Source organism: Uloborus diversus, chromosome 6 (genome assembly GCF_026930045.1).
Source record: "Uloborus diversus isolate 005 chromosome 6, Udiv.v.3.1, whole genome shotgun sequence".
Classification (NCBI taxonomy): domain Eukaryota; kingdom Metazoa; phylum Arthropoda; class Arachnida; order Araneae; family Uloboridae; genus Uloborus; species Uloborus diversus.
In genome coordinates this window covers 135,500,442-135,523,750 of record NC_072736.1, presented here as the reverse complement: position 1 = coordinate 135,523,750, position 23,309 = coordinate 135,500,442, and the positions used below count along the sequence as shown (strand labels likewise).

The 23,309-nt window shown below is 34.9% G+C and overlaps 1 protein-coding gene across 1 annotated transcript in view; it reads right to left on the bottom strand.

Annotated features, from left to right (window-relative positions):
* Positions 1–699: 699 nt before the first annotated feature.
* Positions 700–23,309, bottom strand: part of LOC129224333 (uncharacterized) — a 42,579-nt gene continuing 19,969 nt past the window's right edge. Inside the window, exons 7-13 of the mRNA XM_054858774.1 lie at positions 15,371–15,543; positions 14,260–14,379; positions 13,854–13,916; positions 12,784–12,940; positions 10,466–10,602; positions 4,388–4,561; positions 700–1,607 (exon numbers count right to left, since the gene is read on the bottom strand). Of these exons, the coding sequence (XP_054714749.1) occupies positions 1,194–1,607; positions 4,388–4,561; positions 10,466–10,602; positions 12,784–12,940; positions 13,854–13,916; positions 14,260–14,379; positions 15,371–15,543 (1,238 nt within the window). The 3' untranslated portion in view covers positions 700–1,193. The remainder of the gene's footprint in view (positions 1,608–4,387; positions 4,562–10,465; positions 10,603–12,783; positions 12,941–13,853; positions 13,917–14,259; positions 14,380–15,370; positions 15,544–23,309) is intronic.

The following is a 23,309-nucleotide window of genomic DNA, read 5'->3' as shown; positions in this document are numbered from 1 at the left end:
ACATATATCATTTAGATGTACATATGAGGCAGTGAGAAGCAAAGGGTTGCAAGTGGACATTTTCAAGTTTTGAGTAAAACGCGTTTAAAGATTAGCTCCTAGGTAGGCTCTCATTGAAATTTTTTTCTAAATCATGCTGTATAGCAGCAATTACCAGGGCTACTAGTACCACCTCTTGCCCCAAGACAGAGGAGAGGTTCATCTACCATTTGTACAGGTTAACTTCAAATTTTTAGTTTTGGCACTTACATCCCTTTGCTTCTCACTGCCTCATATGATAGTTCAATATGATAGTTCACAAACATGCTTCAATATACAAACAATAAAATTTCATGGATTTTTCTTAGGCCCGTTCTCATCTTTGTAGGTCTTTAGTTACCGAAGATGTTAATTGAAAATCAAAGTAGTACTCTTTTGCAGTTTCGATAGCGATAATTTACTGACACGTTTAAAGTTTTAAGCATAACTATAACACAAGGATACGATATTTATATCAAAAGTTAACATTCGAGCTGGATGGAGCCTATGAAATTCTATTGTAGCTGTTAAACAACTAATGTGTTTAATAGGCAAATTTGTATTTTATTTTATTAACTTTGTTCTTGTCAGTCATATTAAGCAGTAAAACTTGTAAATGCTGTTTTTCATGCGTTTTTGGATAATTTGAGTAACAAAAGCATCAAGTTTTAAAAAGTAAAATATATTTTATTGTAAAGGTTACATAGATACAAATTAAGAAATAGGTTTAGTTTTTGAGGATGGAAGAGAATCTTTCTGTACAAAAGTTATTTTTTAAAAGAAATTTCTGAGACAAGATATTTTTTGAGCTTTTGAACTGAATGAAAGATAACCAAAGCTGTCTTATATCTCAACAATACTAATGGCATGCTTTCGACATTCAATACAGATTATTAGAAAAGCACTCTGTATGTTATTTTGTGCTTGCATCTACTTTTGAGCAGTTATTTCTTTCAAAATAAAGTAGTTGTTAATATTGTTCTTGTAATATGCTACTCCAAAGCATTTTCTGAAGCATCTTGGGTTCTAGTAATGAATTCTGACTACTATGTTTATAACTTTGACTTTTACTTCCGTATTATCTTTTCAGCCAAGGCACTAATTGGTGCAGTTCAATATAAACCAATTGCATCTCAAATTTCATGTGTTCCTTAGATAAAACAGTTCAAAGGTGATCATCCCCTTTGTAGGAAAGCAGGCAGACCATTATACTTGCAAAACGTGCCTATAGATCCTATGGAAATACCAACGAGCAACATTGCAATAGACACTCCAGCTACCGTCCCTTTCTGATGTCCTGTGTATTTGATTTTTTTATTCTTGGTTCTTTCTGTTGTGGTAATTATGCCGTGATCATCTTTGCTGCTACTCTCTGGCGTCGAATACGTACTCTTGTTTTTGGTGGTTTTGGTTGCATCTGCATCGTCAGTAACTGGGTTGTCTGTATGATGTGGACCTGGTGTCCTCAGAGTGAAAATCTTCGAAGTTGTTGTTGATGGGGGCGGAGGTGGTGGAGGCAGAGTATGAGCTTTAAATGTCTTGTTGAGTTGGTTTCGTAGGGATTCTTTTTTTACGTTAACTTTGTCAAACTAAGGAGAACAAGAAAGGAAACGTTAGTTACTGCAGATACAGCGGAAAAAAAAAATCAGAAATTTTAAAGGCTCTGGAGTTAAATGCTAGTATTACATCAATTGTGGCAACAATCGATTATTAACAAAGTTTTCCAAAAGATTTAATGCATATTTAAATTCATCAATTATTGCATGTCATTGCACAAGATGGTCCAAAAGAAACTTCCCCTTTTATGAAGCCCTGGTGGCCTATCCACTACCGCTAATTCAATCAAACCAAAGTTTAAGGTATGGTCATTTGAAGATATGGGCTCAAGATTATGATGATTTTAAACGACACAGTGCTCATAATTGCGGTGATAGTGCACCATTTTCGAATAGAAAGCCCCGTTTTTTCCTTGTGCAAATTGATCAGCGTATTGAAAAACCACAAATGACATCACAGCGATTCAGGGTGGTAACACAACCTAGAAAATATCGAAAAATTATCAGGGGGGGTGTTAAAAAATTTCTCTTAATATCGGGAAAAAATTTTGTTTGCGGTCTCCAAATCGGCTAATCTTGGTAATTTTCTTTCATTGAACAAAATGAAAGAAATATCATTTTTTCCAAACAAAACACGCCTAAGGAAAATCAAAATTGAAAAATAGCATTTTATTTTCGCATACTCTGCTTTGCATTGTCAAATGTTCAAGAAATAGTAAGTTGTATGAGCAACCAATAATAAGGAAAAATCTTTAAAGTGCAGTACAAAACTTGAAAAAAGAAAAGTTGACACATTTTCCGGGTTACAAGGGGTTACCCCCTTTTATGAGTGAAGAAGGTAGTTTATAGATAAAAGACATCAGACGATTTAAACATTGCTTGTTGCCCTTAGTCAAATGTTTCTTATCCATTACTTCCTTTGCTTTGATAAAAAGGTTCATTGTAATTCTGAAACATCTGTACCTTTTTTCTGAAATTTTGTGTTACAATAATGTTGTTATCCTTTACATATCTGTGAAAGTCATGATTGTCAAATCAGGGAAATTTTTGGAACTCGATCAGGAAATATCAGTGAGTTGTCAGGGAACTTTATTTCCCGGATTTTGTTACCACCATGTTGGTTTGTTGTGAAATTTTGGAAGTTGGCATATTTGAGCACCTGACTGAAGAAAACAAACATCCTTCCCACACTGCTTTTCAAAGGTATTATTCAAAAGCAATGCTTTGCACTTGTTGTTTTGTGACTAGTAATTGAGGTGGTCCCGAATCTAAACTTTTGAAAGGGGGAAATTCTCAATTTACCGAATAAAATTCCGAATTTTACCGAATAATAAAAAAAATAATTTAAATAAAGTATAGATTTGTGCATGCTTACATACCTCGTCTAAGGAGAAAAGACATTAAGCATCATTGAAAAATATAAAAATTATAATATTGCAATTCCTTCTTCGAATTTTCCGAATCTCAGTCAATATTTACCGAATGAGAAACTATTTTGGAGGTCTCTGACGTCCTGTTGGGACCCCCCTATTGGTGCTTATACTACTTTTTATACTTTTCACTCCAGGGTTCCCCATACCAACCACAATTTTTGGTTTGACCTGTTGGATGACCTGTGGTTGGACCCTGAAGGGGGCTCTGATTTTTTGATCCAGATCAGAAGCCAAGCAATCCCTAGTCCAGAGGTATCGTTTCACTTGGAGGACTTTGTGACCACGACCATATTTAAGCCTCCTCCCCCCCTCCCCTCGAGGTACCATTAATGAAGATAGTAGAGCTTCAATCCTGATAGGATTGAACGCGAGATGCTTATTTGCATTGACAGTTATGCTAATTGCATCAAAAATCCTCATATTTTGTGCTGTTGTTAGACCTAAAAATTCTCATCTTTGTAAATGCTTTAAACTGGCAAGTTTCTTCACACGCCATTCATTCCAAAGCCATTTGAAGTTTTTCAATACGCCGATCAATTTCCGCAAATAAAAAAAAAGGTGTCGCCATTCAAAAAGCTTTTTAATTCGTTCACTGTAACCGTAACCTAGATCACTGCGTTATTCAAAACTTCAAAGCCATCACAATCCCGAGCGTATACTTTCAAACCACCTTACCTAAAATTTTGGTTCAATTGATTCAGTGGATAGTTCACTATGGGGCTTCATATGGGGATATACCTCTAAACCACCCTGTGTTTAACTGGATATACCATAAGAAAACTTTAATTGTTCTCTTGTTTTATTTCATTTATTTATTTCCGACTTTTTGTTTTCCACATTTCTGTACCTCAGAGCCAGAGTGACGTTAGTCCAAAAATTGCGATTTTTTGTTTATTAGTGCATTGTATGTGGAAGCCTATCCCGCATCGAGCCATGTGAACAAAATTCTTTACAAAATATCTTTTTCAATTTGTTACCAGGGTTAAAAGAGCCCGCGTCCCATCCTTTACCTGCATCAGAAAAAAGTTTTGCCTTTCTACTGTAAAATTATCATAGTGTGACTTACGTTTCTCTGGCTTTGAAGTACAGATTTTATTTGCAGTCTTTAGGAAAGGTAAACAGAGATGTTTGAGCAATTGACTATTTTCACATTGCAAAGGAACCAGAGGAAATTTTCTGAATGAAAATCTGTAGCAATTAGTGTAACATAACCAAAAAAGAAAAAAAAAACATTTTGTTTTTCCGAATTTTTAGTAACTTTATGTTTAGTCTCTAACGTGCACAAAAGGGGACCAACTTATAATTAATGGCACCAAAGGAGAATCAAGGGGATCACAAACAGAAGACGTTTATTGAAACGTAATAACAATAAAAAATTACCGTTCCGTCATTGTTGAAGTCATAGAATATAATGACGCTTCCCGCATCAATGTTCTTTCTCAGATTTTTTTCTGCTTCTTCTGCACTTATTTGCCCCTTCTTAACAGCTTCAGGAAGACCTTCGTGAACGTCCAAGATCAGGAATTTAACGTATAATCTTTTGTTGATCACTGTCTGAAAAAATAAGAATAAAAAAATAAATTATATAAATAAGTAATATATTAAATTTACATTTAAACTGACTGGCATACAGTTTCGCTATTTCTATTCTTTCAATTACAAAAATTGTCCAAATGAGATGAATGGTTTTCGATTTTGAGAGCTTGATAGGAAGGGGGGGGGAGAGAGACCACTCAAAATCTAACTTTTTACATGGTCACAGGTTTCTGAAGTACTTTTAAGAGAACTCATGTGCATCAAGGGGGCCGACAGAATCGAAGTGCACCCACATGTAAATCACTAAAAAAAACTAGGGTCAGGGCCGCCGTTTGGGGGGGGACACCGGACCTATAGTACCGGGGCCCGGAGCTCTGGGGGGGCCCGTAAAGTAATGAAACAGTTTTTCCAATAATAATGTTAATAATTTCTCGAAAAAAATTAAGCTTTTGTTCATGAAGTGCTAAGCTGAAATCAACCTGACCACTGGAATTTTGCAACGCAAACTTTTCTTCTCCCGCTACAAAAACTCGTTAAGTCAATTTTTCCGCGCGATCAGCGTTGCCTAGGAATCTACCTTGGCTAGCTGCACGCTGTTTGTCCACTCGGCACATGTTGATGCGACCTATGGTCGCGACATCGCGACGGGTAGGCGGATAGCGGCCTGGGAAACCACTGCTTCCAAGAACCACAAGACAATGCAAGCCAGCGTTTAGCAATGCGCTGTCGGTTACAATGCAATCCGCAAGGAGAGTCGGTTCGAAATCTCATTTTCTTGCGATTCGTGAAAGACGTAGTATTTCGAATGTGCTTTGATTTTGTTTTCACGGTAATCTACGATCTCGCTTGACGCGTGTTTTAATTTACGTGTTAGAGAAAGTTTTACTGCAGGTCTTGGTCAAAATGTCCTACAAACACAAATCAGGGGCTGAAAAGAAAAGGCTCCGAGCTGAAAAAGAAAAAAAAAGTGCTATTGGCAGGCAAGAGATTACTAATTTTTTTCAATCCTCTGCTTGTTTTTCTGTTCAACCGTTATTTTCTGGAACAACTGAACTGGAATCAAATCAACCAACTACTTCAGCGTTTGAAATAACTGAAGAAAATTCTCTGGGCTCCGAAATTAATGAAAGTAGAGGAGAAAATGTAAATCAGCTGGATTTAACTAATAATGCAAATCTGAACGATCCTGAAGTGCAACCAGTATTTTCTGAAACAACTGAACTGGAATCAAATGAACCAATTACATCAGCGATTGAAATAACTCAAGAAGATTCTCTAGGCTCCAAATTTGATGAAAATAGAAGTGAAAATATAAGTCAACTGGATTCAACTAGCAATGCAAATCTGAGTGATCCTGCAGAATGGCCGGACTTTATAAATGATACTCTTCGCTCAGAAATAATAAAAATTGGAGCTCCAAATTTTAATAAACTGTCTGCAGTTAAGTTTCCACGAGACCTAAACAAGCAACAGTTTCAAAAGAAGCTTCTATACAGCAAAAGCTCAAACCAAAGAGAAGAATTGCAGCGAGACTGGCTTGTATGGAGTTCTATGAATCAAGCACTTTACTGTTTCCCCTGCTTTTTATTTAAAAACTCCATTTCTAGTAAAGGCAATAGCAGTCTTGCGAAGAAAAGTGATTTTTCACCAGCTCAAGTGCCTTGGAAAAAATGTTATTCTCGATTTCCCTCACATGAAGAAAGTGCAGGACATAAGAATTGCTATGTTTCGTGGAAATCTTTGGAGCAGTCTCTGGCTGGGAAGGGTATTGACAGCAACATCCAAACTCTGATAATGTGCGAGACAGAAAGATGGAAAGCAATTCTTAAAAGAATAATTGATGTTACACTTCATCTCGCTTCTCGAGGTCTCCCCTTCAGAGGAGATAATTCCCACATAGGGCATGTGAGCAACGGAAACTTTTTAGGATGTTTAGAATTGATAAGCCATTATGATGAAATAACTAGAGATCATCTGAACAAAATTAAACTTGAACAGGAACGTGGGGAAAGCAAAAAACATACGCATTATCTGTCATGGCAGAGCCAAAATGAATTTATTTCCTTATGTGGTGATCAGGTTTTGAAATTAATTCTTGCAGAACGTGAAAAGGCAATTTATTATGCTATCATAGCTGATGCAACACCAGATGTAAGTCATCAAGAACAGAATGTATTGATATTAAGGTATCTTTCTTTCTCATCAGATAAGAATTTGTTTGAAATTCAGGAGAGATTTATTGAATTTCTGAATTTCTCAAAAAAAACGGGATTTGATATTGCTCAGGAATTGTTGAATTGCCTTAAAAAGCATGCGATTCCATTAGAGGATTGCAGCGGACAAGTATTCGACAATGGGTCGAATATGAAGGGCGCTGTGAAAGGAGTCAAGAGCCGAATTCTAAACGAAAACCCACTTGCTCTATTTTCACCTTGTGGGGCCCACTCGTTAAATTTAACTGGAGTAAATGCTGCAAAGATGTGTCCTCAAATAATGACATTCTTTGGTTCTGTGCAAGCATTATTTGTACTCTTTGCAGCCAGTCCTTCCAGATGGTCCATTCTTTTAGAAGAGATACCAATTTCTCTCATGGCATTATCAGAAACGCGCTGGAGTTCTCGCATTGACGCTGTTCGACCCATCTCCTTGCACCGTCCAGGATTATTGAAAGCTCTCGATCGTTTGTGTGATGAACTACAATTAACCGAGAAGGCCTTCAGTGAAGCTCGAGCATTAAGAAAATACTTTAGCTCTTTTGAGAGCATGCTTATGTCAGCTTTCTGGTTAAAAGTGCTGTCATGTATTGACGAACGAAACGTGATTATCCAAACACGTGGAATTTCCCTGGATGTGGAACTGAACCTTCTAAATGATATCCATAAAGATCTCCAAAAGTTAAGGGATGGTTGGCCTGCAATTTTTCAAGAAACAAAATTGGTTTCTGAAGCCATGGACTTGGAGATCGAATTTTCAAATTCAAAAAAACGAACAAAAAAGAGAAAAGTATTTTTTGACGAAGGAGCAGAAGTTGAAGAAGAAGCAATGCATCAAAGTACTGAACTCTTACCCGGTGAATATAAATTTCGAACAGAAGTAATTTTTACAGTTTTGGACTTTATTATAATTGATATAAATACTCGTTTTGAAGAAATGAAAGAAATTTTTTCTCTATTTAAACCAATACTGAAATATACGTCCTTAGATGATGAAGAAGTGCAAAAGCTGTCTGCATGCTTGTCATCAAAGTATGCAATCGACTTAAATAGTCAACTTGGAAATGAGATTATTCACATTAGAAACATTCATTCGTCAGTGTTTAATGAAGTAACTGAACTTTCTCCCCTAGTGCTTTTGAATGAGATTTACAACAGAAAGCTTCAAACAATATTTCCTAACATATGTATTGCCCTTCGCATATTCTGCACTCTCCCCTTGACTGTCGCCCAAGCTGAAAGGGCATTTAGTAAATTAGGAAATCGAATTAAAACATGGACTAGATCAGCAATTGGACAAGACAGACTAAATTCGCTAGCTATTCTTGGCATTGAGCACCAGTTGGCAGCACAAGTGGATTTTAATTCAGTCATACACGAGTTTGCGACAAAAAAAGTACGTAGGGTGAGAATATGTTAGTGAATGTTACTGACAAAAAAAAAAAACCACTAAATGTCCATTCTGTAATCCAGACAGGTATATCTATATTCGTTAGAAGTTAAAGTTATGGAAACGTATGTAAGTTAATTTAAATATAAATTTAAAATCTCATGTTCGGAGAGATTATATGTATATGTTATTTTCGATTATTAATTTATATTTACTCTAGAAACTCAATACTTTCTCCTGACTGTGGATTATCTAAGTCAAATGTGATATGTATGTGTGGTAATAAATTCAGCATTTATTTCAATGATATTTCGACTTATAATATCATTACGGTACCATTGTTCGGCTTTAATTTTTACGTCTAGAGCTTTTTATTTCGTAATTCGGATTTTTTTTTCCCTTCGTTCATCCGGCTTCGCCTTACTGAACATTCATAATTCACAATCATGTAACTTCACTTATCTCAAACATGACAAATTATCCAATTTTTACCGCATGAAGTTACTGTATTTGAAAACATATTTTATAAAAGATGATTAAATTTTAAATTAACATTAAAATTAAAAAAAAAACTATCGGCAACTAAACAATTGAACATCACATATGAATGCAATTTTAAACTACTCATTTTGAAGTTAATAAGTGTGTGAGTGAAAGGAAATGAAGCGCGACAGTTAAAAAAAGGAATGGGGGTGCGGGGGTCATGGGGGGGGGGCCCGGAATGAAAATTGGTACCGGGCCCCATTGCTGGTAGCGGCGGCCCTGACTAGGGTTCTGTTTTTTATTAGTATTTTCTTTTCAAAATAATTTTTTTTTAATTTTTATTTTATTTATTTATTCATTTATTTACTTTAAAGCAAATTCGCAGCACAATATATTCACGCGAAGGAAGGACAAGAATAGAATAGGAGAGAGAAAGTACATCCATACCCGAGCCGGGATTTGAACCCGAGACTTGCCCATCGCAGTCAGACTTCTCTGACCACTAGACAAGGCGGAAGACAGTTCAGTGAGTAATGTGCCTTTTCAAAACATAACAGGGTTGGCCGGATTGGACCCAATTGGGTTGGACCCAATGAGTTTTTTTGAAAAAAACCATTTAAAAAAACCCATTATTTAGCCCACTTTAGGGTTTTTTTAAATTTTCTGAGAAGTTTTTTAAAAAATTAATTAATATAAATACTTTTACAATTTAAACTTCTTTTTTATTTGTTCTGCACCACAAACAATGGACATAAAAAATGAATTTTGAACTTTAATAGTATTTAACTCTTAACGGCATTAAAAAAATAATTCAAAGATTAAAAAATATATATTTAACTTTTTTCTTTAACTGGTCAATAAATAACTCAAATTATCTTGACTAAGTCCTGTCACTTCTGATTTTCTCAATAGTTGTAAATTGTACAGAGGAAACTACTCTAGCAAAAAGGCTTTCATGTGGATTATTTTCGGAAACCCAACATGTCACAAATCTCGAATAAACTAGGTATATTTTTTAGAAATTAACAGGTTTTACAAACAGTCGGACAGAAAACGGAATAGGATGTACAGTATTTTCATTATGTTACGAAAAAGTTTAATATTTCTTACTCTGTGCACAGAAATAGAAAAACAGGCAAAATAAAATTCAAAGAAATGTCTTGATTAAGCTGGAATTCAGTAAATAGGGATTTAAACTACTTGAGCTTCTACAGTAGTTTTGCATAACAAAATAAAATACAATAAAGTAAAATGCAAAAAAAAAAAAAATTAAATAAATAAAAAATGTAGTAATTAAAAATGAACAATAGAGTTTATCACTCAAGAAGTAACTCTGCCTTAACTGTTGGTAATCATGGAAACTAAAAAATCTGAAACTTCACCATTCTTGGGTTTCGTCGTCTTTTATACTTTTCTTCAGAAATCGCTGAATTTTAACTAGTTTTCTAGCTTTTTTTACCCCAAGAAAACTTTTGCACTTCGTCCATATGCTTACGCTACAATATGCTACAAGTACCCCACATTTTCTTTAAAAAAAGACAAAAAAAACAAAAAAAAAAACACACATTTCTTTCAAAAAAAACCCAGCTTTAGTTGGGTTTTTTTGGGTTTTATTTAAAAAAACCCAAAAAACCCTGGGTCCATGGGCTTTTTTTAAAAAAAAAAACGGGTTTTTGCCAACCCTGAAACATAATAAAATAATTTTTTTTTTCTTTTAAAAAACAAATGGCAACTTGAGCCCTATATTCAATAAAGGAATCGATTTCTGAAAAACTCTGCATCAGGGTAGAAATTAATGTGTATTGTAAATGTGTAATTTCTTTTAGTTTTCCTTACCGACTCTACGTTGGATACTCTCAAACTATAGGATGGCATTTCAGTGTAACGATAGATAATGGATTTCCACTTCTGTAGGAAGACCAAGTCTGATGTTGCATTCTCCACAAGTCGCAAGTTGTCATCAGTGATTCTATCTAAAAAAATTTGAAACGGGGAAGTTAAGAAAAAATTATAGATGTTGTTAGAATGTTATATACAGTGTTCCCACTAAAGTCCCTTTCCACCCTCTTAATATCGTCACGGCCGCTACTAAGTGCTATATTCGTAAAAGTGGATTCGTACACTACTGAATAAAGCCACCTGGTGGAAAACTGCTCAGTTAGAATTCATACCTCAAAAACGGTTCGAGATAGGGGGAAAAAGCGAATTGCAAAGTTGTAGAGCATCATCGATTCACCAAACGGGTACATTGTTGACAATAATCAAGAATAGGTAATATGTGCAGTTTTTTTTTTTTTTTTTTTTTTTTTTTTTTTTTTTTTTTTTTTTTTTGTGATTTCACGAAAACGTCTGGGATTCACATCCCTGTGACGTCAGGAAACTTGAACGGAAAGAGAAATAACAATCTTTCGGGTAAAACATGACACCGCAATGTCAAATAAAAGTACATTGTTATAGCTTGTTTCTTTTTTTCTCAGATCAGTTTCTCACGTCACGTATAGGAAATCACGAAAAAATAAAAATGCTCTTCAACCGTTCTATTATTTTCATTGATGTACACAAAGTGTCTTTTTGTTCTAAATCGATGATGCTCTACATATCGTGTTCTGTTTTCAAGATAAGAATCATAATTCCGAAGTTTTCCTCCAGGTGGCGCCGAACAAGATTTCATTCAGTCGTGCATGGCTGCTTTATTATTATTTTTTTTCCCCTAGATACCTTTTTTTTTCCGAAGTAAAGAGGGTGGGAAGAGTTTTTAGTGGGCACACTTCCTGTTTTTTTTTTTCTAAGGCCCTAAGTGAGTTTTTGTAAAATATGTAGCAGAGAAAATAGAAGCAGAATTTCGTAAAATAGGAAGGAAAAAAAAAATATATATAAATCTTGCTATTTTAGCCAAAATGTGAGCAAGAACAACTATTTCATAAACAATTGTAAAAAACGGTGACTATTTCAGCGAAAAGTGATTAAATTACATAAAAACTGCTCTTTAGAGATTACAAAAAATGTTGGAAATTCGCTAAAAAAATTTAAACATTTTACTGCATTTTTTTTTTTTTTTTTTAAATTTTGAAATAAGCGTTTTCAAACGTAAGAAAATGAAATGCTGTAAACATATTTACAATCAAAATTGTGTAGTGTTCATATTTGTATGCGAAATTTTTCGCTATGGAATCGCAGTTTTTATAAAGGGTATGCTTTTGTGATCGCGATTTTTGCCTGAAGTTCGTTTCTGCTACTATTAGTTTTATGAATTGTTTTTTGTATTTTTTATGTATATCTCTAAGTTATGGCATATTTATTTCTCGTCACTGTGTTACATTCATCTGCTGAAAACAAAAGCTATTTTCCATGAGATCGGAAATATCGCGATTGCGGCGTTTCTAGCGCTTTTCATGCAGCCACTTGGTGTGTTTTATAAACTGAAGTTATACCAGAATCTGTCAGTAATTGAATGGATCCCTAGAAGAGATGAAGGGCATATTTTACAAATTAGGAATTTTATTATTGATTTGTAATATACGTCCTTCCTCTAGGACAGGAAGGACTAAATAATAATGAAGATTAAGTGTAACATATGCCCTTCTTCCAGAAACATACGTATGTCCTTCTTCTAGAGACCCATTTAATTATTTCTAAGGATTTATAAGGGTTGTACTAATGATTCGAAAGGGTTTTTTTCTCTCTTATTTATTGTTAAAAGGCAGTTTGTTTGTTTGCTTGTTTTTTTTTTTTTTTTTTGAAAATTTGCCCCTCTTATAGGCCCAGTCTTCTACTTTAAGTGGTTCCGCTTACATCCACGCACCCAAGATACGTCTATTTATCGAACTATCATTACACTATTATGACATAAATGCTTTTTTTTTTTTTGAAAATGGAAAACTTTTCTGCATCGGGCGACTATTTTAAAGACTTTTTTTTTTTCGTTTTTCTCCCTACTAAAGCAACTATTTTCGTAGTGAAATTCAGTGGTAGTACTGAAAAAGAGAAAAAAAAAATAAAAATAATTCTAAAAAAGAGGAGAAAGTTACAGTAAAAACCCTCGATTGAATATATATTTATGGAAGAAGAGATAAAGTTGTTCCCCACCGTATTATAAATTGGAAGTACAAAAGAATTATGTTTAAGATTAAAATACTGATTGAAGCATTACTTACAAATGGATTCGAATTGTAGGGCTACTTTCTGGTCTTCTCGATAGCACCTGCTGATACTAAACTCTGTGGATTCCATTATATCTGCATTTTTTATGTGGTTCACGTGATAAAAGTGATGAATTAATCTGTAGCCTTTAGAGAAATATGGATAATTGCTCTGAAAAGTAAGTTGTTGAATTGATGCAAAATTTTGTTTAAAATACATGGATAATAAAAATGTCAGTCAGTGTATCATCCTTATTTGGTGTATAAGAAACATTTCAGTCAATTTATTTTCCTTATTTGGTGGTTTTTCAGCTGTATATCAAGCAGAGCAAAAAAATAAATAAATAAATAAATAAATAATTTGTTGTTGTTTAACCCACTCGGGATCCGAGCCTGAGTAGACAATGTTACCCGGTTTTAGGTAGAGGGTACGGTTTCCTCTTACAGAGCACCACTTTGGTGGAAGTCCATCTATCAACATTTCGATAATTTTGATCCAAACCAGAAGCCAAACAACTCCTGGTTCAGCACCACCAGAGGCATTGGTTCACTTGGAGGACTTTATGGTTATGACATACACTGGTGTGCAAAAATTAAGGACGAAGTCGAAAAATGAGCATATCAGCTGAACGAAGAGGCTCCGCGGCGTCCGCGTCAGTGAATTCGTGAAAAAGGTATTTTCTCCCTCCTTCAATACTCAAACGAAGTCACTGTGCCTCAAAGGGTTAATTTTGATCTCCGCGCCAGTGAATTAGTGAAAAAGGGTAGTTTTTTCCCCTCCAATGACTTCAGATTGCAGGAGGTCACAAATAAGGGGGGGGGAGGTCCTTTAAATTCACATTCAAACTAATGAAGATTTTAATTTTCCGATTGAGGGAAAATAAAACGTCGTTTATATGATCTGTTACATTAGGTTTAAATTACAGTATACCATCTAGAACGAAATATTTCATGTATTTGTATTGCGACAACTATGATGTTATATTGTTTTAAATTACATTAATAAATGCTACTTGATTAATTTAGGTTCCATTTTAGAGAAATGTAGTAACAATACATAGATTGAAAAAAAAAAAACCACTTACCTCCGTAATTGTTATTTGCGCATTGATGAGTCCAACTTCACCGTCCTTGAATAAAACATTATCCTAAATAAGATAAAACACATTTAAACTTGTCAAAATCCAAAAATACTCCAAAAAGTTTCTGAGATGCAGAAAACGAGTTCCAAAATACCGGGAAACGTTTTTTAAAATTACAGAAAAAGGTTTCCGACCCACTCGGAAACGTTTTCAAAAATTACAGAAAGAGGATTCCGAAGACATTTCTGGAAATTATAGAAAGCGGATTCCGAAATACTCAGAAACGATTTTGAAAATTTGCAACTGCCCTCATATATGTTCAGAAACGTTTAACGAATTTTTTTTTTTGTACAGTGTAATTTATAAAAGCGGTCCGTTTTCGTTTCAGTATAAATTTATTTATACTTACATTTTCTGTCATGTTGACATTGAAGCACCATTCCCATAAAGATGTCACGTTCGCACTCGGGTCTGGCCAGTCTTTCCGAATTCCTTGGAATACATGGCAAGGAATATTCCGTTTGACTGTCTAAGGAGACAAATACAACAAAGAATCAGTTTAGCGAACACTTTAAAGTGACACGACTCAAAATTTGGAGAAAAAAAATGTATTAGCTTTTGATTTAAAATCTAAATTTAATGCTCTTATATAAAAGTTATCTTGCATTACTGGTGCGAGGTGGCGCAAAATCGATATAATCAATAGTGACACATCATTAAATGTTTAAAAATTTAGAAGAAAATATTTCAAACTTTAAACATGGATTATTAATTTCGACAGAAAAAACTAACCAGTAAACATCACATTATATATATATATTTTTTATTTTTTTTTTTTTTTTGCACGTTAAGTAATATTTGAGACTAAATCACTTAAAACTACTATTGAATAAAACCTTGATTTTCTCCAAAAATATTTTTTTGAGTGATATCACTTTCCATGTCGGGGTGCGATTTACTGTTCATTCTTTGCATTGTTTGTTCTCTTAGTGTGGTACTGGTCTGCCTGATCTATATGGATTGATATTCCAGAAGAAAGTAATATGTAACAACTATTTTTATTTGCTACTAGTGGTACCCGCACGGCTTTGCTAGTAGTAGAAAATTAAAAGGTCATTTGGTTTGCCTGTATATTTACAAATAATGGATGATGAATTCCTCGCCAATTGGCTGTGTTTATTCGCCCTCCCATTCCACGTGGTGATAATTTCGTAATTTACTCGTCCATCTTATGATAATTTTGCTCCGGAAAATGTTCTTAAAATTGAAATAGAAAAAAAAATCGAATTTTCAAAAAATCGCTTCGAGGTGCACACCCCCATTCTACAAACTAACTTTGTGCCAAATTTCATGAAAATCGGCCGAACGGTCTAGGCGCTATGCGCGTCACAGAGATCCAGACATCTAGACATCCAGACAACCTGAGAGAGACTTTGAGTTTTATTATTAGTAAAGATAATGTAGATGATCTTAAACATAGTCTTTAAAAACTATCCAGAAAGTTTCAGAAAGGTTCTAACCTGTCCTGTGTACACGTAAGAAGTGGTTTTTACTCCCATCAAACTTTCCAAGCTCCACTCTGCTGCCGTCTGCTTTATATTAAACAGAGTTTGTATATCAAACTTGTAATTTTGTATTTCCTCGATTTCACAATTGGTGAGACCTTTCTTGTACTTCACCTTGAACACAACACCTGTGAATAGATAAAAATGAAGTTCAAGTTCATAAGAAAAAAAATAAGCAGTAAAATAACGATTTTTTTTGGACAAAAATTGTTTGTAACAAAGTAAGTCCATCGAGTTAATTAAAAAAAAAAATACTTAAAAGTTAAAAGGCACAAGTTAGATGAAACCTTTTTTTGTATATGTATAGTGGTTAGAATGACAGTAGTGCAAGTTATCCTTACTTTGTTTCGAATTATTGAAGGTTTTGTAAAAACATCCGTGAAAAAAATCAAGGCTGGGAATTTCAACTGCAAAAGAGGGATGAGTATTTATTTATTAGTAGGTACTTCCTTTTTACAGTGGCGGATTTACTAGGGGGCGGTGGGAGCGACCGCCCCCTCCGGGACAGTCATTTTCTAAAACCAATAATATGGAATTGAAGGAATTACTAGCCATCGCTACTAATTTCAATCAAGTACGTTCCACAAATTTGTTTTAAATTAAGTTTAAACAGTTAGTGTAGTCGAATATAGACAATGTTACCCACTTTTTAATTTGAACCTAAGCTCGCCCCTTCCCCTTTTTTTTGAATAATAATTTTTATAATTCTATATTTGTCTTCCAACCTTTTTCTTACATGGACTACACTATACTGGTATAATATATTGCTATGACTGGAACAGTGGGGAGATATAGCCCCCCAAGGGGACATAACACTTCAAGGGAGCGATAAGTTCCTGAGGGGCCATAGGGGGCGATTAGTATTTAAAAGACAGGATAAAGGGAGGGGGGGTGCAATTGACTCCCTGCCCCCTGCATGACGGGTTTGGGTAGAGGAATGGCTTTTACGGTTTTCAACCGCTACCCCCGTGCATAGACTGTAAATCCGCCCCTGCCTTTTTAGTATAATTCAACTTTTCAGAAGTTGCTTATTATTGGTTTACAAATAAGTTTAAATTACTTACACCACTGTTATTCTACATTTACAATGAATTTACTCAAAAAAAAAAAAAGTCAAATATATGCCAGGACTGTTAAAAATTAAGACTTCCCCTAGTGTAAAATCATGGCCATTGGTCCAACCCGCGACATGGAATTTACACCACTAATCATTCTCACCTCAACAGTAGTTCGGATCAGTGGACATTTTTGTGCCTAATTTGGACATTTTGCCGAATTTTGTTTGGAGGGTTTTTACACCTGTCAGCATTCTACCAGTGAGTATGAAATAAATAGTGTTCTTGGATAAATGAATAGTTTTCTTTTGTGGCTATATGAGTTCAACTCTGATGCTTCAACTTTATGGGTAAGTTGATTAATACTGAAAAAACATTTATTTTCGCTAGCTCGTTGGAATCGCGAAAATTTTGGGCTCAAGAAATATTTTTCTACTTTCGGTTCGGTTCATATGAAATTCGCAAACTTTTCTGCTCCCGAAATCACCGGTATATTCATTTTCGCTAAAAATAAGTGTTTTTATAATTCTTTGAAAATGTTGGTAAAATATGCAATTTTTAAGAATAAAAATAATTTTGGTTACCAATGTCAACTGAACATTATTGGTTTAAATTTTTGCCATACGTCTCGGCTATGTACTTGTGCTTTATTAGCCCCGATCACAAGGACTTTTTCTACCCCTGAAAAAATCTGCTTTAAATCACATTCCGGTTATTTTCCGGGTAAATATGGATCTTCTTTCCTCCTGCACTGGACTGGAGTAAATGTAGGGGTTTTTTTTAAACCATTATAGCGCACCATTACCATTATAGGGCATTACGTGAAACGAGTTTGCTTACTTGCTCATTATCGCCACTAAGGCTGCTGAGTTAAACCGTTTTCTCGTGTACAACCGTACAACCTCTCTTTACGTGTAAAAGGTGAGTTTTCCAAATTTTTTTTTTTTTTTTTTGAGTTTTAGCAGGGAATTGCTAGATAGAAAAGTCTCATGTAAACGCGGCTATTTGTGCATATTCATTTCCATCCAACAAATTCAATTTAACTTACTTATTCATAAATTTAAGAAATGGCAGACACATTGAGAACACACTCCAAACTTTGGACACTGCTCGAAGTTAGGGTACAAAGGTATTTAAAAAAATATTCACGTGGAATATTAATAGACATAAATTGTGTAGTTGTTTTGAGAAAAAATATATTTAATAAATCTTAAAGAATAATGACTATTTTGATCACAAAAAATGTATCTTACCGTTACAGGATAGAAAATGTGTTATCGGTAGAAAAATCGGAATTTATCGATGAACAAAAAACGTTGTTCCAAAGTATTACAAATGTAAGTTCTACTAATGAAAATGAGTCTCGAAGTTTTGAGGCAACCAATAAATTTGTTGTCAATTTCACTTATTAGGTAAAGGATGAAAAGGAATGCAAAAGATGTTTAATGAGGAACATCATAAACATCATGGAGCTGAACCTCATGGAGTTCCAGCTCCATGAGGAATTATTTGGGCTCACCAATGCTTCCAAATGTAGACGGAAACGCGGAAGCATAACATGCAAACAGGGTCGGACTGGGTCCTCAAAAAGGCGCATACCCCAATTTTCCTGAAGGCGCATGCCAATGGGGGGGGGGGGAGGGATCGCGGAAAGGATATAGACGATTATTTTAGAGGAGCGATCAGTGGCGGATCCAGACGATCCTGTTGAGAGGGGCGATTGCTTAATTCATAAAGGGGGGGGGGACGGTGGACTAATAAAAATAATTTTTTTTTAAAAGTAAAAAATTTATAGCATGTTTTTTCCCCCCCAATAATGTGTAATGTGCTTCGCTCAAAGAGTTTGAATGAAAGTTATAAGTGTTTCGAGTATCACACACACAAGAATAAAAAAACTGAAAAAAGAGTTTCTAATTATCTAAATTAAACCTTTTAACTTTTGATTCGTTTGAAAACGCGTGAAGTTTTTTCAGTTGTTATTCAGGTCCTCAATTGTTTTTTTTTTTTTCCTTATAAAAGAAAGATTGCAGCAACAAAATGGCATCTCTTTTTACCAGTTTACGTACCGAACATAATGAAATACTAAAATTGCATTTGTAAATAAAATTTGAAGATAGTTTTGGATTTGTTTGTTGATTGAGTTGTGTTTAATATTCGCGCAAAGGAAGGAGTGTTTGCAGGCTTTCTCCCAAAATTTTTTGTTCGGAAAGCATTTTTAGACTATTTGGAGGTTAACAAGTAAAAGGGAGGTTTGGGGGTCCCGTTCCGGAATTTTTTTTTTTTAATTTAAGGGTATATTTTCGAAAACACAATTATTTGCTATCTTTGTGTTCTTGAAGGAAAAGATGAGACACATGAGTTCTCCCCAGTTGTTTTATGATAGCTTTGAAAACGCAATTTTAGTGTAGCTAAAAACCAGGGGGTTTGGGGGCTTACCCCCGGAAGTTTTTTTTGTAATTGAACTCCTAAAAACGCAATTGTAGACCATGTTTGATGACGTAGCAGAAGACATGGAGTTCAGAACTTTTCAACAGAAACTTTTCATGTTAGGAGTTCCAAAAACGCTGTTTTAGACAATCTTTGAATGATGTTGAAAGATGAGGAAAGAAAGACATGGGGGCTCCTTTCCGGAAATTTTTTGAAATTGAAGTTTCAAAAACGCAGTTGTAAGCCAATTTTTATGACGTAGGGGAAGGAACGGGGTTTGGAACTTTCCATCGGAAATTGTTGGAAATTGGAGCTTTGAAATACGAAGGTTTTCCGTCTGTGGTAGCGTATAGGGAAGGGATTGAGTCCGGAGTAAACCCTCAAATTTTAAATATTAAAACTTCAAAAACATAAGTTAATGGGTCTTCATTAACGTTAGGAGAAGGACTCGAGATTGAGGGCTCTCCCCCGGAATGTTTTCGGAACTGAAGTTCTAAAAACGTAAAAAGCCCTCATTACCGACATTTTCGAAAAAGTTTTCGATTCCGGCGATTTTTTCGAAATTGAAGCTCCAAAAATTCAAAAGTTTTGACAATCTTTGATGGCATTGGAGAGAGGGGGTTGAGGAACTTTCCCCTGCAAAATTTTCGGAATTAAAGTCATAAAAATACAGTTGTAGACGATTTTTTGTGATGTGTTGGGGGGGGGGGGAGAGAGAGAGTTTGGTGATCTTTTCCCGGAATTTTTTTAACACCATTTTAGACGATTTTTGTTTATTTGGGAGAGGAGAGATTTTGTGGACTTCCCATTGAAATTGTAAAAACTTGACTGTAGGCCATCTTTGTAAGGAAGGGGAAAGCACGTTTCACTAGTTTTTTCAATCAAGTGCCAAAAACGGCAATTTAGAAAAAATAATGAATAAGTACATTCCGAATTTCTGAAGTCGCCCAGTGGTTTGATTTCGCATCTTCTGAGAGAGATTTTTTTCACTAGGCGACATTGATGTCAAGTGGTCATTATGTTATAAAATGCACTGCTACATATCTATACGAAATTCAACTTTTCCACTATGAAATTCATCAAAACTAAGTGTAGAAAAACTCACTGACAAACGCCTAGACAACTGCGTTCAAACGGCAACCCCTACCGACTCTACCAACCATAATAAACTTCTTCATGTAATTCAAAAATGCAGTTTCAGACTAACTTCGATGATGTTAGAAGATGAAAAGAGAAGGTCTAGTGGCCTTATCTCCAGAAATTGTTTTTAATTTCAATCTTAAAACGCTATTGCCGTCCATCTTTAATGACGTTAGAGAAAAAAATGCGATTCGAAACTTTCTTCCAGAACGTTTTCGAAATCGAAGTTCCAGAATAGGCAGTCTTTTTGATTGAAGATTCGAAGGTCTCTCCCTTTTCTTTTTTTTTTTTTTTTTTGAAATAAGAGTCTTAAAAACGCTCTTGTTGGTCATCTTTGGAAAAATTACGGAAAGGGAGGGGAGATGGGATAGAAGGAACTTTTCCCGGCAATTTTTCGAAATTGAAACTCAAAAGACGGAAAATTTTAGACGATAACATTAGGGAAACCGGGCTCGGAGGAAAATTTTCGAAACTTCAAAATGAGGGGAAGGTATGGGAGCTTTCGAATCAATTAGAAAACTTCGTTCTGAATTTGCAAGACAAGTTTTTTTTTTTTTTCCAGCGAAGGCGTTTGTATTGCATTTCATCTTAAAAAGTAGGAAGGGCGCACCTGCCCTCGGGCAGGTTGGCAGGCGGGCCAGTCCGAGCCTGCATGCAAAAGAATTAGAGATGAAAATGGTCGGAAAAAAACCGGAAAATTTCGGAGATAACGGGGGAAAAAAAAACACATTTTTTCCCTAAGGGCTTTATTTCCACTTTGGAAAAATTGAAAAAAATCAATTTTTTCAACCTTTTAGGAAGTTTTAATTGAAATTTTCGGCAAAGAGTGATTAGAAATTTCTCATACTTAAATTCTGATGCAAATTCCTCCCCCCAGCTCCTCCTTGTATGTTTTAATACTGTCTATCTTTGATAATGCAGGTTGAACATAATTTGCATATAGATCAAAAAACATTTAACGCTTTTGCAAAAAAAATAATGATAAAATAAACCAATATCCTTAGTGAAGAACTTATTTTCTTTCTTCATAAAACAAACATAACATTAATCACAGAACTATGTTTCTGTGTTTCTGCTGACTGTGCGAATCAAATTTACAGGGTGCGGCAAAAAAAAAAAGGGGGGGGGGGCAAGCAATTTTCCAAGTAACTTTATTAAAAATAAACAAATCACAAAAAATAATGATATGAGAAGACTTATAGCGATCAATAAATTAATTGGTTTCAAACTGACCACCTTTTGAAGTAATAAAGGTGCAACTGCTTATTGAAATTTTCATTCAAGGGCCGCAAGCCCTTTAATCAATCCTATTCTCTATAAAGCAATTGGTGTCCAAACTTATATGTAGTTCAGGGTAGACCTTTGACTTTAAAACAGGTCACACAATGTAATAAATGGGATTGAGATCTGGCGAGTAGAGCGTTCACTATAAAGATGATATCATGTCAAAAACAATGCGCCTTTGCACCACTCTTGTCTTTTTGGCCGTATGAACTGGTGTGGAGTCAAATTAAATTGAGTCCATTCTACATTGCTGTGCTGAAGTGCTCTTAGGTCCACAGAAGCTTCCAAAATGTCCTTCTGGTACACTTTTTGATTCATTTTATGGCCCTCATCCTCTCAAAAACTGAGATTTTCTTTCGCCTGTGCTGATTCCATCATATGCAAAGCCTGACTTTGGATTTTAGCGATGTTTCATATTTTCTAAAGTGCTTGGAGTGTCCACAGACCAAATCCTGTTGTTCTCAGGGTTTTGAACTGGTTGAACGGTAAATCAGTGAAAGGTATCTCTTCCAGCGTGGACTTGCGGCTTGTCTCAAACGTTTCTGGAATCTTTGGAGTCATATGAATGTCTGAACTTTTTGAAACTCGTAAAACTTTTGTTTGAGCTGTTTTTGCCCTTAGTCGCAATTATCGGGCACAAATTTCTATCTTACGAACGACTTCTCTCGTAGAAACCCAAGGATTTCACTGAACTCACTTTTGGATGACCTGGCGATTAACTGAAATGTTCACTGTTCGTTTTTGTACGCTTTTCGGACATCGAATAACTTTAAAACAGTAGGTCTTTTGCTTAAAATTGTAAGAAAACCGTAAAACAATACATAAACTAGGAGATATATTGTAAATTATTTTGTAATAAAGTGAGAAACAAAAATAAATAAGACACTCATTAAAATGAAATTACTTTACTTCCATTCGATGTTGCAATCTTTGGTTGAGGTGTCTTTTTTTTTTTGCCGCACCCTGTATTTTATACAGGGTGCGGCAAAAGTGGTGCTAAGCACAAAGTGGAATCTGTAGTTGAGTTCAAGCTGGGATTTTGTGTTTAAAGTTTAGGCTATTTGTTTCAAATGTCATTTTTCTTTCAGAATTTAAAAAAAAAAAAAAAAAAAATAGTTCCTGATAAAATGACCCCAAAGCATTTTATTCATTAAGTAAAATATGAAATAGAGAAAAACTTGGTTATAATAACTCAGTTTTGTTCAAAAGTGCAGGTATGACTACTTTTATTACTGTGCTTAGCGCGGCTGTATGAATAAACTGAAACTACAGTTCAAGTTTTGGTTCAGCTTTAGAAACCATTGCGCAGTTTTGGTTTGGTGTTTCTGTTGAAAAGAAAAAGAAAAACCAATTTAGTTTTGATTTGGACTAAAACTGGATCGAAAAAAATCAAAATTCAATAGCTTTCATTTTCAGACAGTAAAGTTACATTGTAAGGAAGGGAAATATCATATTTATTTTTCCTTCAAACAATATCAATCATAAAGTCAGACCAAACAACGTAAGTAGAAGCACAAATTTGTAAATTACAGCAGACACGTGTTTCGGCGTTACAGGGAACGCCTTTTTCAATGCAAAAAATAATGAGCTTATGGATGAAAAGACATCCAACAAAAGCCAAGAGCAGATAAGCATGCAGCTTAAAAGATAAAAACAGCGGATTAGCCAAACACCAATGACAAAGTTATAAACCGATCAGGAACCAATAGGAATGCACCCGTACTTGTCTTAAGCAATGTTCTTTTGTTTTTAATGGGAATTTTTATATTATGTTAGATGGTCTGGCTATGGGTAACCCACTTAGCCCCATTCTTAGTGATATTTACATGCATTATTTTGAGGTTAAGCTGTTCCAAAAACTGCAGTTCCAATTTTATGTTCGGTATGTTGATGATTGTTTTGTTCTAATGAACCAAAATCAGTATGAGAGTGATGAGGTTTTATCAATTTTAAACTCCATTGATCCTCATATTCAGTTTTCTTGTGAG